Source organism: Sinohyriopsis cumingii, chromosome 11 (assembly GCF_028554795.1).
Source record: "Sinohyriopsis cumingii isolate HCF-2022 chromosome 11, ASM2855479v2, whole genome shotgun sequence".
NCBI lineage: Eukaryota > Metazoa > Mollusca > Bivalvia > Unionida > Unionidae > Sinohyriopsis > Sinohyriopsis cumingii.
In genome coordinates this window covers 34,890,027-34,910,770 of record NC_142971.1, presented here as the reverse complement: position 1 = coordinate 34,910,770, position 20,744 = coordinate 34,890,027, and the positions used below count along the sequence as shown (strand labels likewise).

Sequence of the window (20,744 nt, the reverse complement as noted above, 5' to 3'; positions counted from 1 at the left end):
TTTTGTAGCTATACATATATACTAGAATTCATAAACAGGAACGTCACTCAAGCTGAGGCTATAAAAAGATAGTGGGATTTTCCAAAGGAAAAACCCACAAGTTGGAGCTATAAATAGATAGTGGGATTTCATAGGAATTTCAGCTGATTATAGATACATAGGTATTTATTCACGATCGTCACAGAAGTTGATATTGTAAGTAGTTACTAATTTTATCCATTTTAGTCTAAACCATTGTAACTTAATTTTCGGGGATATGTTTATTTTCCTTTAAATTCTGGGACAATTTCGTCATTTTAGCGTTACTTTTAGTCACATCCATTTTGTCGTTGAGCATTTCCTTGATTATAGCTATTTATAGCATCATTACAATTATGCAAATTTTTGAACACCCCAGCAAGATTTCAGGTCTTGGTAATGCTTTATATATAAATCTCACGCTTGTACTAGTGTATGTATGTTTCTGTCTCTGTTGTGTTTGACCCTCTACCATCATTGTCCCTAGACAATCCCACCATGTTCAATTCCCCTTGACGCTATACAGACCCACCATGTTCAATTTCCATATGTTAAATTCCCCTAGTCCCTAGATAGACCCACACTCTATTCCCATGTTCAATTTCCCTTGACGCTATACAGTCCCACCCTGTTTAAATTCCTTTGACGCTATACAGTCCCAATTCCCATGTTCAATTCCTCTTGAGGCTATATCGTCCCACGATTTTTCTCTATGTTAAATTCCCACTGAGGCTATATGTTCCCACGATTTTTCTCCATGTTAAATTTCCATTGAGGCTATATGTTCCCAAGGGGGTCTGTAATGCTAATTCCCATTGAGGCTATAGGATCCCCCTTCACTACTTTTATCACAACTTGCGTTATTTTCATTGTTCATTTTACAAAGAACAAGAAGTAGCGTGTCGCAATTAATTTCATTGTTACTCATGTATGATTGCGACATACAAACCAATGATTCTGAACTGCACATTATTTATAGACATTTCGCAGTAAAACAAGGATTTGATATTTACATATTACTTTTAGTATACATGATACTAGCAATTAGTAAATGATACATACATGGGCCTTTTTCGACTGGGCCTTTTAAGCACTAGTCCGTTTTGACCCTGATCCACCCAAATTATAAGCCTGAAAGAGGAGGAAAATCTAACATTTGGATTTCTCTCGGTTCCTCTATCTAAAGTACAAATTTTATACTTGTATATAACGAGTATTCCCTAGTACAGTCCACGACCAGTCATGTGATTCAGTCCTTAATAATGACCACCAACGCTGCTTACATAAACGTTTGATTTACATAACTTTATGTAAAGTTCTTTATACTCCTGAGGATATTATATCCTAGATACAGTAAAGTAGTATAGAAAAGTATCGCTACACCGAAACATTACAATTACATAATCACTGGTAGGAGGTAGTAACGCGTCAAACGTGTGGCCAATGATTAAGCACTCTAAACAGAAATACTGATATTAATTAAGTGTACTAAAATAATATAAAATTCAGATTATATATCTACATTTTGCACAATGAACTGAAAAGGAATTTTGGTACCGAATATTCGATACAAGAGGTTCCTAATTACTTTCCTGACCATTTATAATTAGGAAATACGAGTTTGGATGGCCACCGTCCAATACAGTGCTCTAGGGCTTGACGATGGGTGTGCAGTTATACCCGGATCTCATAAAAGTGGTTCTCACGAGACTATTTTTAAGGACACATGAACCTAAAACTTATCGCATGTGTCTTCACGTGAGTTCAGTATATAGGTTTCCAAGTAAAGTACACTATACAAGTTCTGGATTAGGCTATTGTTAGGTTAGTTGAGTTATGCCGGGTATGAATGATGGCTTCCAATATGTTAACGTGAAAATTACGATGATCATAACATTTCTTTGAAACCACTGAAACATCGACAAACTGGTTTATCGATCGATCTTCGAGGGCCATTCTTTCTACTCGCTGTCATCAGTTACACTTATAGCTGCGGCTGAAGACTGAAGGATATTATGAGATTGTGAGAAGGCTTGGGTTTAGCAACCGATAATCGGAGGTGTAGAAACAATCAAAATGGCATCGTTGGGTAGACAATTTATTCTTCTTTTGTGGAAGAATTTTGTATTGCAGAAGAGAAAAGTTTGCGTGACGGTGTTTGAGATCGTAATTCCAATAGCCTTTGCGTTAATTCTAGTTGTTATTCGCTCACTGTCAGATTCACAGTACGTGAACTACAACACCCATTATGAACCATTTTATCCTGCAACTTACAGTCTGACGAATTCCAAGCCAAGGTTGTTGTACACACCTAATACCGCCGTGATCAATAGCCTCATCTCAAAGGTTCAAAGCAGCCTTGGAGTAAAAAATGGTATGTATTTTAATCATATAATTACTTCTAATTTATTTTTAAATGTTATTTATGTTTTGTTTTAAATAACTGATCTATGTAATCCAGATGATTAGATATTCAATGGTTTCATTTGTTTTACATGGATTTTATTACGTCAGAGATCGTGGACTCGGTAACAGTGGGAATCAATAATGGGACAGAAACTGGGACTAATATTGTTGTTGTTGTTGCAGGGTTTAACGCTATTTTTCAGCACAAGATAGGCTATACATGGCGGCCAGTATAATTGGTGGAGGAAGAACCCTGGAAAACCCTGGGAAGAACCACCGACCCACGAGAAGCTACTGGCAGGCTTTCTCACGTACCAACGTTAGCCAAGGCTGAGACTCGAACTCACGCGGACAGAGGTGAGATGGCATTGATCCGTAACGGCGAGCGCTTTAGACCACTCGGGGCCCCGGGACTAATATCAAATTCACCCAGAGAGGGGATCAGCTGTGTTGGTTCTTCATAGGATTTTGAAATTTGGTCGAGGGCGGCTTCTTTGAAAAAGTTGCAGTCCAAACACTAAAATGATACTTTTTGTTATTTTACAATAATTTAGATCATTATTACTGTATATTGTCACTATTGTATTTAACATCAGATTGCTAATACTGATGATCATGAAACATTTAGTATGATAATAAACATCTGACACAGGCTGTTGCTTTACTGTAACAGTGATGTTACAACTATAGCAATTTTCAAGCTTTTACTTCACAATTCTTTACTTTTACATTTACAATGAATAAAGCCTTGGGAAGGGATTACCTTTCTTTTTCTGTAATAATTTATTAAATTTCATTTGAAATCATTCAGCTTTCCAAGACACTGGAAGAAGAAACAAATGAACATACATGTATTCCATTGATAGCATACTTCATCTACCAGAACTTTTTTAAAAAACTTTAATAAGTTTCTCCATGGCTGTTTTTGCATCAAAATCCAAAGCTCTGGACCATCCTCAATCACCCTGTTAAGTTTCCTTACAGTTTCTTAATTTAAACATCCATGGATCTTTGTTTTGATGTTGACAAGTTCAGTGTTCTTTGGGTTGCCATTGCATGATTCCTAACCTAATCTCATTAAAATCAGTTGAAGTTTGTTAGATAGCTCTGATAGTACATGAATACCTCATTTGTACAAAAGGATTTGTTGTTGTAGGGTTTAATACCATTTTTCAGCAAACGATAGGCTAATCATGGCAGCCATTATTAATTTTTGGAGGAAGAACCTGGAAAGAACCACCGACCCATGAGAAACTACTGGCAAGCTTTCTCACATACCCACATTAGCCGCATCCGAGACTCGAACCCACGCAGACAGCTATGAGATGGCAGTGATCCGTAACGGAGAGTGCCTTAAACCACGCCTTAAAGGATTCAATAAAAGATAATAGACCCCTTTCATAATACACATTTCAAACAAGTTACCATTCCTGATAGCAATCACTGAAAATCAAAATAAGGCAATCACTGCTGGGTGAATGTTCATTATATTGACTTGGAAGTGGAGATTGGCTTTTGGAAGGTCTGAATATTCAGTGAATAACATCTTGACATCATGTTCATATATTTATAGGGTTGATAATCAAATATGTGCATTCAGAATAATGATAATAATAATAAACATATTTCCCAATATGTTCTTTTTTTTAAAAATAACATAGGCAAGCAAATTACTAATTTCTCCTCGAAATTTGTTTTGTAAAAAAAAATTGTTTTAGAATGTATTTATTTTATTTTGCACTAAACCAATTTAAGCAAGTTCTTTTAAAATTTTAATATTTGTCCAGTCTTGTTTTGTGGTTTATGCCATTTAGCTATCAAAGCATGTTTAGAATTGTATAGTTTCAATAAACTTACTACAGTCCGTGCAAAAATCAAGATCCTTGCAGATTAATAAAGAACCAGCCCATCCCCACCCATTCTGTCGAACCTAAATTTAAAAATAAAATTTTCTTTAGTCCCATTACACTAATGCCAGTTTTATTTTAAACTGAAATCTACTAGTATCTGACCTACAGATGAATGTTAGTTTCAAACCTTATAAATATCTACATAAACCCATTTTCAGAATCCTGGATGTAAGTATAACAATTAATTGATCTGTATTTAAAATAATAATATATATTGTTCATTAAACTAACATTTTACTTGCAAGAATCCGAATTGGTCATACTTATATCACCCACACCCACATACTAAAAGGTGAAGACCCACCAGAGTGCGTTTCTTGCAATGAACCATTCACTGTCAAGCACTTTATGATAGAGTGCTTTGACCTACAACCTACGCGCGATCGTTATTACGTTGTGCATGACATGAAAGAACTTTTTGATAATATAAACATCACTCGTATTATCGAGTTCTTGAAAGCCGTAAATATTTACTCTAAACTCTGACTTTTATGCTATCACCTTGTGCAGTTTTATGCAATATACATACCGTCCCATTTTAATACCTATTCATCTTCTTTACATCTCCCGTTGATCGGGAAGCTTTATTTTGCACCGTTACCATCTTACCGTTTTTAATTTCAACCATTTGTTCTTTTATATCGCTGGTCGATATAGAACCTTTTATAAGTTTTAAAAGATTATACAAGTAACACTTTGTTTGGCGCTAAATAGCCTAAAAGTGCTGATGCGCCGTTAAAAAACAAACAATCAATCAATCAATCATTTTGCTATTTTAATTTTTTATTGTTTAGGTATTTTAATTTTAAGTAACATTTTTTAGTAGTTTTATTATTTTCTTTTAAATAATATTATTCTATACTTTGGGTATTTTAATTTAAAATAACAATGTTCTAGAGTGTATCGTATTTATTTTTCATGGATGCAATCACTAATAATGTACACAGAAAAGGTCATTGTTCCTTGAAACTGTAATTTCTATTACATACCTTTCAGAAAAAATTGCAAATGCAATTTCTTTTTTCAAACTTTGTTCCTTTCATCGCTGTTATCATTTTATCTACTAAATGGTCATAAATCTGATGGAAATTCATTTCTGATAACTTTATTAAAATCTCCAGACCATTTAGCATTTTTGGAGAGTCAGTAACATATTGTGACATGTTTATTCTGCAAATTTGGGAGTATTTAAGTGACACTAATTATTATTCACATTTAAGATTTCTTTGAATTGTTTGATAGAGTAAATCCTTTGGCTATCATTAATATACTTCTTGCATTTAGATATCTAGATTGTTAATCTCCCAGCACCAAGCACCTGCACTGTAAAGTGATCCAAGTGTCATGGATTCAGAATCTATACAGGTCAGCCTGCATTGGCTGCTTCATTGTGTGTTTGGGAAAGGCAGTTAGCTCCCATTTCCTTTGCATGAAGTTTAGCCCTCTGTTTGCAGTAATTTTATAACTCAAGTCAATTGACTCATAACTCCATACCCTTGGGAGTCAAAATGAAAATCTTAAAAATCAGACCCGAGATCTTAGAGGTCATTAGTTTTTGAAAGTCTTGAGTTCAGCACTGGGGTTGTTTGTTATTCATGGAGCAGACTGATGTTCAAGACTTCTTGTCTAATATTGAATAAAGACTTGTACAGTATATTGTAAGAGACAAGAAGACATTGAGAGGGACATGGACAATGCTAAGTTTTGTACAAGTTTTTCTTTTTCTAATTATGTATGTGTGAATATTTAGTATATTAAATAGTTAAAGAATTATTGTACATTTTATTATATTTTTAACTTTTCAACATTTTTAATTTGAAACTTTTTAAACCATTTTAAATGCAAATATATACCTCTACAACTATTAGATATTTTGTTTCTGTATCAAACCAATTCAAGCTGATTATCAAACTAATGCATCAAACAACATGAAAAAGTATATCCAGTTTTATCAAGGATTAACAGTCACAATTGCAGGCCTTGAGTCACATGTCAACAGAACATGTTAGCTAATTAGATCTTCCTAATTTTACTCCTTGCAAATGACCCTAAATGGCCTAAAAGTTTTTGACTGATTTCAGAGTCACTGCTTGCCAATACTTCTCCAAGCCAAGTTAATCTTAAGGAGAAAGTTCAAGAGTTAGACATGAGATGTGTTCTAATGTTTCATATTTCTTTGCCAGTGTTTTTTTAATTTCCTATTAGTATTGGGAGAAAGATTTGGCAATTAGACATAACATGAACTTGAACATGTATAAACTTTCCTTAAGTATTCTTCGGTAAACATTTTGAGCAATGCAAGAAGAATTCAACAGTACAAAAAAATCAAAGTTCACTCGTTTTTTATAATTTAAAGACTTGAAAGCTATTAGGAGCCACTTTTGATTCATTCATTACTTTAACACATAATCCCACATTTGGCCTTAAACTCTACAGATTACAACAGTAATGAATAAGGTAATCAGTTAACAGTTCCTTGTACATTGTATCAGCATTTGTAACCTGTTTACACCACATCAGTGCATCGGTATTACATTTCTGGTTCCTAGTAGACTGGTTACTCTAATTATAGGGAGAATATGCCTAAATATATGTATTCTTTTTGTCTTAAAATTATTAATAACTTTTCTTTTCAAAAGCAATAGATGGTAACTATTAAATTGCGGACAGTAGATGGATTTTAAAATGGTACTTTTGTACCTGTTACAGGTAGAATTGTGTATGTTGATGGACAGTCAGACAAATGCTGATGTTTGATTTAAATGTTAATCCAATAAAATCATAATTGATCCCCTCTTCCTCAATTAAAAACATCAAATATAATCTTGAAACAGTATATCCTTGATTCAGTTATGCCCACCTAAGTGTGACATTAGTGACCTGTTGGCTCATCCGTTTCATATGGATCTTGAATTGGGGGCGATTAGGTGTAAATATTCGTTTTGCAAATGTTGATCACTGGCGCATACAGTTTGTTATGGACGGAAAATATGCAGTAGGAAGTTATGCCAGAGGTGAATCAAATGTAATTAAGATTGATGCTCTGGACGAAATTAATGTGTATCATATAAAGCTTGGAATTCCCGGAAATGGGCAAAATTTAAATTTCATCTGCCTCGAATGCGGAGGTCATGGGTTCAAACAACAGCCAAGTCATACCAAAGACTTATAAAAATGGTACTGACAGATACCTTGGTGCTCAGAATTAAGAGGGTAGTGTTAGGAGTGGTCACCTGGTGTCAGAATATTATAACTGGGTTGCACATGATTTTGTGTGTCTGCTGCTTGATGCCTCGATGCTAGACATCACTATAAACTGCCGCACTGCAGACATATTGTTGTGATATGACAGAAATTGTTAAAGCTAAGTTAAAAATCCAAATCACACACACATCAGTTCTTTTATGGTGAAAAACAATGTATTAGGAGTCATTTTAAAAATTGCTTATCCCCTAGCTTAGTTCAATAGTCAAACAGTCATATATATATATATATATATAACTAGTGGTGCATTACTAAGTCAGCATATGCCAGAGACAGCTCATTATTCATGTAGGACAAGGGAGTGCAAATGCTAGGAAACTAATGAGATACAGAGAACAGAAATTACAGTATTGTTCAACATTCATTATTAATGTTGGGGTGAAATGAGACATCTATGCGGCATATCAATGTGATTCATGATACACAGCATATTATAAGATACATTGTCGATACACACATGAACATGATGGTCCTCCCACCTTAAATCAGGTTCTGTCCAAACAATTTAGGTATTGATCATATTTTTGACATGCAAAATAAGTACCTTATTTGCTCAGGATACATTTATTTGGTAAATAGCCTTTATGGCAAAATACCAAACTGACGTCAATGAAAGGCTAATATCTAGGACTTAAAGCAGGCTATTGATTGTGTGTTTTTATTTGCAAATTATCTATAAATCAAAATCTGCTCAGCATACATTTGTTTGGTAACAAGCCTTTATTGCAAAATACCAAAATGACCTCAAATGCAAGACTAAAATATAGGACTCTGTGAGATCCTCATCTGCTCCACACTGGGTTAATACAGTAACAGTGACTCAACAGGAACACAGAGACACCTTATTTACTGCTTTGGGTGTTGTAAATCTCTTAATTAGAAACAGTTTACATGGCACTGTGGTAGAGGTTACTTGCATTGCAAAAATTATTAGGATACCTGGCATATTGTTTGGGCATCTATTTTAAGTAGAAAACCAATCTACAGGTAGAATTATGGACATCCTGGACAAGTTGGACCACAAGAGGTGGGGAGGCATATTAGTGGAATTCCAGATCAGTAGGTTTCTGTAGACATTGTAGTGCTAGTTGTGACATCTGTGTTACTAGGCAACTATTTACACTTCTCGCTTCTTCAGCTAGACATGAATATTTGTTAAACTAAATTTGATTGGCACATTGTACCCTGTAAGAAACATTATGTTGTAGTTTGGACCTTGAATTGAAAAGTGTTACAAATGTATATTTAAAATACAGGCTGCCTATAAACCCAAAATGGCTGATTCCCAGAGTGGTTCGTCTTCAGATGACAATTTCATTTGGCTAATACTGGTCGATGATAATTACGACAAGAATATTTTTAAAAGTTATGAAGTATATTATTTGAGTATGGGAAAGTGAGAATGGAGATGCCAGTGGGTGATTTTGAGACCGTAGATAGTGTTTGGTACAAGTCCAATATACATGCTGGATGGGCAGAAACAGTCACCTGACAGATGTATTTGGATCATAAAATGAAAAATAGATAGTATGCCAGTCAATCACCCTTTCAGCAAACATACAAAATGCAGAATACCAAGCCAAATTAACATACAGGCATTTTACAAGTAGAATGCAATTTTCATTTCTTTTCTCAAACAATTTAAACCTGCTGGATCATGTGGCTACAAAACTATATCCCTATCTCAGTTAAGATAAACTGAATATATACAAATTTTGAAAAAATGAAGTTAAGAAGTAATATTTATTTGATCATAATAAAAAGATCTTTCTGGTGGCTTAAGTGAGTCCATGTGCATCTGATAAAATGGAGCATCCTTAAATGATAAATAAAGGAGAATTTATAGCACGTAGTTGGATGCTAAGTATATGTCTGTAATCCCTGTAATTATAAATCCAGACAAACTGCATAACAACAAAGATCCTGATCGGCCATATCATGTTGTACATGCGGATCTAGGTCTATGCTGTTTCTACTGATTCCTCCTTACAAACTACACAGATCCAGACCATTTGGCACATGATATGATGGCAGATCTGGGTTTGTGCAGTTTGCAGTTGAACTGATATTATAAGCAAGTATTTACAGCATTTCATGCCATATTTACATACTGAAACTCAGTGATGTAGGCATATTTATATGTAAGAATTGAGAGGGCAGTACATAATTTGTGGTGTTTCTTAAATTACATGTACAAGAAATCTTGGAAGGCTTTTCAGTTCTCATGTATCTAGACACCAACCAATCAGTATTTAAGCAAAGATGTTTAAAGAGACAAATTTTTCATTGGGGGCTTGGGTTGACAGATGCTGTATTTAATTGCCACTGTTGGATTTTGTAAAAGATATTCTTTACACAATTTATATTACAGTAAAATCACATTAGTTGGATATCTGATAATGTGTGTGTGTGTGGGGGGGTAGAAACATGTTTGTCTTGCCTGCATAATCAGGAGATGTTATTTTTCCAGTGATGTCAGCAATAGCAGAAAGCTTCAGATATGTTTAGGTTTTTTAGTGTTTCATATTTTTTACATTTGTTGAACACAATTGAAATTATAATAATATCATTCAATACATGTCTGAAGTGAATGCAGTGTTTTGCTAAAGTAATTTGATATATTTAAATGTAAAATCACTGGTCATCAGTGTTACATGGGAGTTGATGTATAATTGTAGGCCTTTATAGGACACACAGTACTAATTATACGGAAGAACTGTGAACCAGTCTAGAAATGGGTGAAGAAATAATAGAGTATTAACAGGTTTGGTGGTCCATAATTGGTTAATAATGAAAATTAAAATTTTAGGAAAAATATCTTTTGAGAGCTTATCCTATATGTAATGTAAAAAAAATATTGACAGATTTCTGATGCAATTTTAGCATTTTTACAGGCTTGACTCGGGAGTACTCAATACTGAAAGTAGCACCTGATTCATTTGGTGCAGAATCAATAACACGTGTTTCATGCACATGTATGTAAACAAAGTGCCGCAGGTCATATGGTGTTCTCCACACATAAGCTTGCACCAAGGATTGATGTGCATGAGGAATTATAGGTGTCATTATCATTACCCATAAATTTTAAGTTATTGAATTTTGAATATGATAGTGTTTCCATATGTTTACCATTGGAGTTGAATTAGTACTGTGAGTCCTATATGTACCATTGAATAGCATGCAAAGGGAGATAAAGCAGCCATGCACATGAATTCCTGTTCTTACTAATGTGGATTACATTGTGTAATGTAAAGTGTTTAAATATGTACATGTGCATGGGTTGTTATCTTTGTATTCCAACTACTCCAGTGGCCTAGTGGTTAGTGTCTGCCTCTGACAGAGAATGTTGTGGGTTCAAACCCTGGCTGAGTCATACCAAAGACTTAAAAATAAATCGTACTGACAGCTGCTTCGTTTGGTACTCAGCATTAAGAGGTTAGTGTTAGGACTGGTTTGCCTGGTGTCAGGATAATATGACTGGGTAGGACATCATGTTACATGTCTGCAGCATGATGCCCCAGTGCTAGACATGACTATAAACTGTCACACTGCAGACATCGTAGCAATATGACTGATTTTTTTTTTTAAAGCTACATTCAGAATACTCTCTCCACTCACACATGCGTCTTTTTATTCCCTTTTCCAATAAACTAAACTGGTTTTCCATTTATTTCTTACAACACAGTATTACATATTAAGGGAAACAATTGCTATATTTGGAATTTTAGTGTCGAAATTGCTTGAAGCTTTTTTGAAGGAAAGCGTGGATTATATTTCATATTTTCAGAGGTAAGATAATATAAATAGATGTACATTATTTCAGTGATATATTCTGTTGTCCAAGCCACTTTTTATGTTATGAAACAATATCAGTGTAAGAGCTGGGTCACATTTATAGGCACAGTTTCCAACAGCAACACATACATACAGTAAACATACTATTAGAATTTTATAAACAAAAGAAAACTAACATCATAAATGCAACTAGAATACTTTATTTCTAAAAGAACATTGAAACATTACCATGCAGGTATTTTTTTATTGGTGGTGGTTGTTTTGAGTTTAATTCCATTTCTGTGTAAGATAGGCTATTCATGATGACCAGTATAAATGGTGTAGGAAGAATGGGGGAAAATCCAAGTAAGAATCACAGACCCATGGGAAGCTACTGACAACTTTCTCACATACCCACATTGGCAGATCCCCAGTATAAACCCCATGTAGAAAGAGGTGAAAGGGCAGTGATCTGTCAAGATGAGTGCTTTAGACCACTTGGCCACATGGGGCCAACATCCTTTATTGGTAAGCACGGATATAATGCAACCCTGTTTACCAACCTAGATGTCATTTCTTGCTGGGCATACAGATGTATAATTGTCTTGCTGGGCATACTGATAAATGATTGTCTTGCTGGGCATACTGATAAATGATTGTCTTGCTATGCATACTGATGCATACTTGTCTTGCTGGACATACTGATAAATGATTGTCTTGCTGGGCACACTGATAAATGATTGTCTTGCTGGGTATACTGATGCATAATTGTATTGCTGGGCATACTGATAAATGATTGTCTTGCTGGGCATACTGATGCATAATTGTATTGCTGGGCATACTGATAAATGATTGTCTTGCTGGGCACACTGATAAATGATTGTCTTGCTGGGCATACTGGTGCATAATTGTATTGCTGGGCATACTGATAAATGATTGTCTTGCTGGGCATACTGATGCATAATTGTATTGCTGGGCATACTGATAAATGATTGTCTTGCTGGGCATACTGATAAATGATTGTCTTGCTGGGTATACTGATAAATAATTGTCTTGCTGGGCATACTGATAAATGATTGTCTTGCTGAGTATACTGATGCGTGATTGTCTTGTTGGCCAGAATGTGCTGTGATGATTGAATTGCAGCAGTTACTTGTCACCATCTTTGCTGTACTGAAGAGAATACATTTTTTTCACTTTTTCCAGACATTCTCAGGTACTTGTTGCAGGCTTGATACTAAAATGGGTTGATGCCTTGAAAATACATGTATCTGGTGTTCCCAATGGATATTAAACATAATAAGAGACCTGGTTTGAAACTCAAAGAAATTGCATTTGCACAGATAGCCTTTGATTTCTTACTGGTATTTGCATTTGCTGTGAATTTTTCAGAAATATGCAAGGAAAGCTTCCTTTTAAATGAGCTACGACACGTTGTTATGAGTCAGAAATGGTAAAAGTTGAGAGACAGAAAATGTACATTTTTTATCATTGTCTGGTCAGACAGTGTCATACCAAAATAATCCAAATTAAGATCCACTCATTAAATGTTCCTTTGATCCTGGGATTCATTTTGACATTCTTTGTCTCAGGTCTAATTCATGCAGATGTTTGATAACTCATTCATTGGAAAACTTGAGTGACATGATGTATGATAATAACATGTAGTCAGATTAGGCAAAAGTAATCTATAACTATCGTGTGATAAACAATAAGTGATGTTGAACTTATAATGCATAGAGAATGCTCTTCTCTACTCTTCTTCAGGTCACCATCTACTCGGCCCAGGAATGAGTAGGTAGTAAAGTTTCACCTGGTCCAGGCAAGTTTTACCTGGCCTGGGCAAATTTTACCCAGTTAGGACAAGAGAATGAGTGGTTTCCATGAGCCTGAGTATTTTTCTTATAGATATAAATAGATGAAAGTATCCAGAATTAGTTTATGTATCTGACAGTCATGGACAAGAAGGATGAATGGGATTTTCCATCATTCATCCAGCCATTAAGACTATTCTTTCTAAATTTCTATGACACTTTACATACAGATTCATCTCAAGGTTCTTAGGATGTAAGATGCACCTTTTTTATTAGATGCATAGCTGCTATCTTGGTATCACTACTGATCCTGTTACAGATGATATTATCAGTAGGAGATTTCCTATGTTGTCCTGTTACAGATGGTCATATCAGTAGGGGATTTCTTATGTTGTCCTGTTACAGATGATCATATCAGATGGGGATTTCCTATGTTGTCCTGTTACAGATGATATTACCAGTAGGGGATTTCTTATGTTGTCCTGTTACAGATTGTCATATCAGTCGGGGATTTCTTATGTTGTCCTGTTACAGATGGTCATATCAGATGGGGATTTCCTATGTTGTCCTATTACAGATGGTCATATCAGGTGGGGATTTCCTATGTTGTCCTGTTACAGATGGTCATAGCAGTAGGGGATTTCTTATGTTGTCCTGTTACAGATGGTCATATCAGTAGGGGATCTCTTATTTTATTTTGTTACAGATGGTCATATTAGTCAGGGATTTCTTATGTTGTCCTGTTACAGATGGTCATATCAGCAGGGGATTTCTTATGTTGTTCTGTTACAGACGGTCATATCAGTAGGGGATTTCTTATGTTAGATTTGGGTTCTAAATGAAAATGGCATTGATCTGACCTTCGATATGGCTATCTTGAACATATTGTTATAGAGCTATTCCCAGATGGATGGTCATAGTGACATGCAGTTTTCATCAAAAGACTTGACACAGTCTGATGTTTGATTGTTCCGTAATGAAACTGGTGCCAGTCTTATTACCCATTATAGCTTGTCATGAAGGTACAATTGAAAATCTTGATATGGTGTTTTTCCAGCGGATTATAATAATGCTGGTTCTAAATGAAAATAGTGTATTTTACATGCTATGCTGCAACCACAGCAACCAAATTGAAAATCATGTTGTTACGATACTCAAGATTATGAGATGTTTTCAACACTTAGCAGTTGAAAAAATAAAATTGTCTTCTTTGGTCAGTATTAGTTTTAGTCTGTTTGAGGGGTTCATGTTAGTTTTCAAATTGAAAATGTGAAACCTTTTTAATCTTGAAAAATATAAAAGTTGAGAAATTCCTAAAATCTGTGGATATCCTCAGATATAAGAAAAATCTTGTGAGGAGAATTGTTGAACAGTATTTGAATTCCTGATACCTCCTATATCATTGGACTGCTGCAACCCATATTAAATATCATGTTGGGTGTTAACAGCAGTTGTATAGTTTGATGCATCCCCAGTAATAAGTCGGAGTCATTTATACAATCCTTTTTTGCTGACCTTCATGATGTTGTTATTTATTGCAGTATCGGCCTTCAACACGGAAAAAGAATTGGAGATTGAATACAGTATTTCAAATAACGTTTGGGCTGGAGTGGTGTTTAAAGGCGACTATAGCTCATCCTTAGACACTAGCATCAGTTATTCCCTTCGGGTGGCACTTCGTCCGGGACATGAGGATCAAGATCAGTGGAGGACACGCAACACATACCCCATCTTTCAGAGTTCTGGACCAAGAAATAATGACTCAACTGGTGGAGAACCTTGTAAGTCAGGGAAAAAAACATTTTCAGAACTCAAAATTAGCAGCTTCAGATGACAAATATATAACCTTAAGTTATTGTTCATTGTTTTCTCCAGCTTTCCAAGAAAAAGGGATGATTAGCTAGACTTGAGAATTAGGGTGAAGTGCGAGCTTTATGGGGAGAAGTGAGAGCTAACAGGAAGAAGTGGGAGCAAAGCAAGAAATATATATATCATAAACAAATTTGGTATATGTATGGATGTTTCTTATTCACATGCAGTGTATTCATACTTGAAAGTGTGTATGTTGGATAGAGAGATAATATGCAGTGTACTTTTGCCAAATGAATTAAGGATAGCAAAGAGAAGCTATACTTTATGATTAATTTCAACTGATATGAGTACCTCAATTGCAGTATTATAATTGCATTTGTGGTGGAGAGTGAGATGTGAGGGATTTCTATATTGCAGTGGACACGCTTTTTTTGTATGTGACTGTGATAAATAATACATTGTCAGGAATTTACAAGCTCAGGTTTGGTTCAAGCAAGCTGAAGTTTGCATGGCACTTGCCTGCATGCAAGAATTACAAAATTGAGAGAGTGGTGCAAGAAATTTTATATAACATCATTAATCTGGGTAAAATGCGTAAAACACTACATCTACACAAGCTATTTTACCAGCATGTGGTCATGTTTTGACTTCCTAATGCTTTATGTTTTGCAACTTTTAAACTCTGCTATCTAACCACAGTACATATATCGGCACCTTTATTGTAGCATTCAGATGTAGTGCATTGTTCTACATAACTGGTCACAGTTTCTTTCATTTATTGTATATGCCATTTTCATCCTGTAGGCAAGATCATTCTTGCATTTCTTGGATATAATGTGATTTTCATAAAATATAAAATATTTTATTTTATCTTTTGAATTTACTAATATTAGGATATTATTTTTGAGGCAAGCTCACATTTTTCAAGGATAACGTTTGCTGAGGGGTTTATGTTTTGGCTTCCATCTCATGAGCTCTTGGCAGGTTTATAGAAGGTCAAATATATAAACGTTTCAATGACATTTTCTGACTTCATCATATACATTTGTGTCAGGAACTTGCATCATATACTGGACAGATTTGCATTTTGGTCCATGAGTCTGGCAGTGGGGTTAAATATAAGGGTAGGGGTGTTTGTGGATATGGAGTAAAAAAGGGGGGATTTACAAAGGCAAGCCATTAGAATTATTTTTGCTTTTTTCAACAGCTTTTTAAGACTCTTCTTGATAATAGGATTAGTTATGAATTCTCAATCAAATTTAGTATCTCTGATGTAGAGACGAAGTGATTAATTCAGAATACAGTGATGGAGCTTCTAGAAGAGTTTTAATAGGGCTGAAAATATGCAGTAATTTCCTTTATGGTTCTATTTTGTGTCATTTGGAGAAGTAGATTGACAATTTACATTTTCAAAATCTTCCATTAAATTTTGTTTATAAGCAGCTGAGCTTCATGTCATTATTTTTGTTGTTGAATATGTTGACTTTCACCCTGTGAGTCGGAGTATTTTGATGGCACAAAATCGTATGATGCTGTAGGACCTGAGGAAATCTTTTGATTGAATACTGTGCGAAAAACAAATTTGACCAGATGCTTTAATGATTTTACATCTGTTGCCTTTATATATTATTTGATACACCATTTAATGAATTTTACAAGTATTGCCTTTATATTTTATTTGATACACCATTTAATGAATTTTACATGTATTGCCTTTATATTTTATTTTATATACCATTTAATGAAATTTAGAGATTTTATGTATTTTATCAGGCTTACCATCATAGGTTTTTGTGCAGTTCATCAATTTTACATTTAGTTGCCACCATATCACCACTTTTGTGCTGAAACGCAATTAGATGCCACAACCATATATATATATATATATATATATATATATATATATATATATATATATATATATATATGTCATTACCAATATACAAGTTTTATTAAATATATATGTCATTACCAATATACAAGTTTTATTAAATATATATGTCATTACTAATATACAAGTTTTATTAGTAAAGTCTATTTTTTCCAATCATTGCAGATTATTATGCTACTGGATTTCTTGCACTGAAGTACCATCTGGATATGGCAATCATAGAAACAGTGACAGGAAATACAACATTGAATACCACTGTTGCCATGCAAAAAATGCCATATCCACCTCATCTACGTGATGTGTTGATCAGTGTGCTCCAGTCCAATCTTCCTCTCTTCATTGTTCTCAGTTTCATCTTGAATGCACTCCAGATCACCAAGAACATTGCTTATGAGAAGGAAAATAAACTTAAGGTGAGATAAGAGAGTAATTGCTGTTCACCAGTTCCTCGCCTTGATTGCCAGTTGCAACTTTTAACCTCAGTCCCTCACCTTTATTGCCAGTTGCAACTTTTAACCTCTGCTATCGATCAGCTGTAAAAGATTGGCAGCTTTTAATCAAGCCACAGTAAAAACATAGATCATGTCCTAAAGTATAGTAATTCTAGTCTATAATAAATTTCAGTGTTATGAATTTCCTAGTGGATAAAAAAAAAAAATGTGTTACGAATTTCCTTGTCTATGATAAACTCCAGAGTTATGAATTTCCTTGTCTGTAATAAACCCCGGTGTTGTGAATTTCCTTGTCTATAATAAACCCTAGTGTTATGAATTTCAATAAATCCCAGAGTCATGAATAACAATAAACCCTAGAGTCATGAATAACAAAAATGTGTTATGAATTTCCTTGTCTATAATAAACCCATCATGAATTTCCTTGCGTGTAATAAATCTCAGAGTTATGAATTTCCTTTTCTATAATAGATATCTGTGCTGTGAATTTCCTTGTCTATAATAATATTAAAATTATATCACTAAAATTCAAAATGCTTGACATTTGAAATCCATTTATATGATTAAAATCCATGCATTCAATAATAGGTCACAGTCTGGTATAAAAATAGTTAGAATGATCAGATTCACAACATCCTATGGTTACATTAATTCCACACACTTGCCAAATAAACATTGAAAGTTTTTGATTCACAATATCCTATAACAGATTTTAATGTCTTCTGATATAAAGTCCAAGAATTTATCGTCATTGTCTGATAAAGTTCTGAAATCCTCCATCATTGTCTAGTCATCGTAAATATCATATGTTTCCTCAGCTTCATTGTCATTTGTGGGTGCTTAATGTTGGACTGAGTTAGGGTCTTTAAGTAGCAATTTGATGATACAGTGAGTGAAATATATTAAAGTCTGCAACTGAACACATGACAGTTATGCAGCAACAACACAGGGTGTTCAAATAATCACCCGCTGTTACATGGCGCTGAGCAAGCATCAGGCTTGTGGCTTGATCAAAGGTTTGTCATTTGGGGAAAAGAAGCTATGAGATTAAGGTCAAACATACACTGGTAACATGACTTGGCAGTGAACAAGTACATGTATTAAATTTGCAGCTCTATCAAAAGGATTCTTAACTTGGAAAGAAAGTGAGTGCTGCCTTTACAAGCTAGAAAACTTGGGGAATGTCTTTTTGAAATTAAATCTGACTTACGGAACAGGAAAATACAATTTAAAGCAAAACTTTTATTGCATTAAACATGTTGGTGGGTAACAATTACAGCTGCAGACAAAAAATGGCTGCAGTTTTCCGTCAAATGATAATGAGAACTCCCATAAATTTGAATTCCTAGTCCGTCCTACATATGTAATATTAAAATGGTTTGATATTTAGCACTTACAAGATATAAAACTTATTAGGCAACATTTGGATGGTCTGTAATATTTCATATTAAAGAAGACATAGCTAAATTCAAATGTGATTTTAGTTTACAAAAAGATTCAATGCCCATGATCTGGTTTAATGAGGTGTTATCCAATAAGAATAAAATAAACATTTTTGCACACATGAAGCAATTGAAAACAAATTGCAGTTACTAGGAATATTCTGACAATTTCCTTGTTTGCATAGATCCTATCTTGCAAGTAAATTATGAATGCTTTCTTTTTATCAGAATTTTCTAACACAGCGGAGTACAATGGTGGAAGAATTAAATATGATTGCACACCCTGCAGTATGAACTCTAACGATAAAGACTAAAATTTTAATATGATTCTCAAACAGAGTGAATGATTGGAGCACTTTTAAATTTTGACAAAGATTTTCAAAGGCATCCAGAAACTTGACAATGGTACTCCAAAATTTGACAGGGGCACTAAATAATAGGGCATGGCTTAGTTACCCCTCTATGTACACTTAGAGGTAACAATAATACTGTCTTCAGATTTAATCCACATTGTCATTTTTGATGTCATGATGTCCTGAGTGTAGTTAATTTGCAATAAATGTTGATCAGGATGGGGCTTGATTCTCCTCACCCATCCTACCAAATAAGGAGATAAATTGTGTCACAGTCCTCACCTTTAAATGACTCTGACCTCTCCCAAACTTAAAAAATGGCATGCAGCTTTGATACAGTGAAGTCCAGATATTCAGATGTAATCTTGAGTCACTGTTTTAATTTAATTGTAAATTATAAAGATGATGTAATGTGATTTTTTTACCAATGTAATCACAACAGTGATGTTGCATAAACCAGTGGTTCCCAACCTCTTTGAGTATGAGGACCACTTTGCAGACCTCCACATGCTGACCTCCACATGCTGACAGTGCTGGTTGGAGGAGCAAGACTCATTGTGAAGCTTTGTGAATTTGCTGACCCCTTGGAATAACCCTGTGGACCCAGGGGTCCACTACCCACAGGCTGGCATATAGTATTAAACTTGTCTGGCCATCCATCACACCTTGCTTAAGTTTAGTGCTTGGACAGATTTTCTGGCACTATTGTGTGGCCTTTTATCTGTTGCTGCAGGATCTATGTAAGAACTGAAAAGTTAGGAAGATGTTGGGTTTAAGGTCATACTGATCTATGACCCCTTAAATAGTGGACAAGGTTTGCAACTTTAGAAGTTTAACACCAGACTCTTGATTGCTTAATGATATTTGTGTTTATGGCGAACCATTTCAGTAATCTTGGTCTCAGTGTAATGTGGAGACATTTTCCCTTCAACAATCTATCGCACATCTTAAGATTTGAATGGAGTGTGAATTTACCAATCTTGACAGAGAGAGACAATCAGACTGACAGACGTTGACAGAGGTGATTGAAAATGTAGTTTAAGAAATGAATGGAAAATAAATTACAAGTTTGATACCATCTTTCTAATGCTCCCCTTAAAACTTGCTTAAAATTAATATTCTTAGCTCCAAATAAGATGTAGTGCAACAGTTTGCAGGAGACACTTCAATTTTGAGTTTTGCTTATGTGCTGTGCCAAGCTGTATAATGGCAGATGCCAAAATGTTGTAATACACTACTATAGTTCAGTCATTTTTCGTCAATTCTAATCTATTGTGCACCATTAATCTGTATTAAAAAAATATTTTTTGTTACTCTTTTTGTGCAGAGAAGTTTTTTTTCTTGCTAAAAGTGTGTAGATTGTTGATACTGTGGAAAATCATAATATTTTACCTGGAATTATTGGTACACTGGCAAAAATATTTGTTTGAAATGTGATCAGAAAATTACAGTAGAAAAAGTTATTAGAGTTTAAAAAAGCAACAAAATTGTTTGGAATCCAAATACATTCTATGTAAATATTTGAATTTTAAAAAAAAGGGTATTTGAATATTTGTTTGTTGATCTTGTGAGTTTGGCAGCATTTTGTAAAAGTTGACAAGGCAAAAT

General features: G+C 34.5%; 1 protein-coding gene across 1 annotated transcript in view; it reads left to right on the top strand.

The window, feature by feature from the left end:
- The first annotated feature begins 1,713 nt into the window (after window positions 1-1,713).
- The window catches only part of LOC149787906 (phospholipid-transporting ATPase ABCA3-like), a 99,580-nt gene continuing 80,549 nt past the window's right edge, over window positions 1,714-20,744 (top strand). Inside the window, exons 1-3 of the mRNA XM_089974152.1 lie at window positions 1,714-2,392; window positions 14,728-14,967; window positions 17,055-17,302. Coding sequence (XP_089830278.1) covers window positions 2,095-2,392; window positions 14,728-14,967; window positions 17,055-17,302 — 786 coding nt within the window. The 5' untranslated portion in view covers window positions 1,714-2,094. The remainder of the gene's footprint in view (window positions 2,393-14,727; window positions 14,968-17,054; window positions 17,303-20,744) is intronic.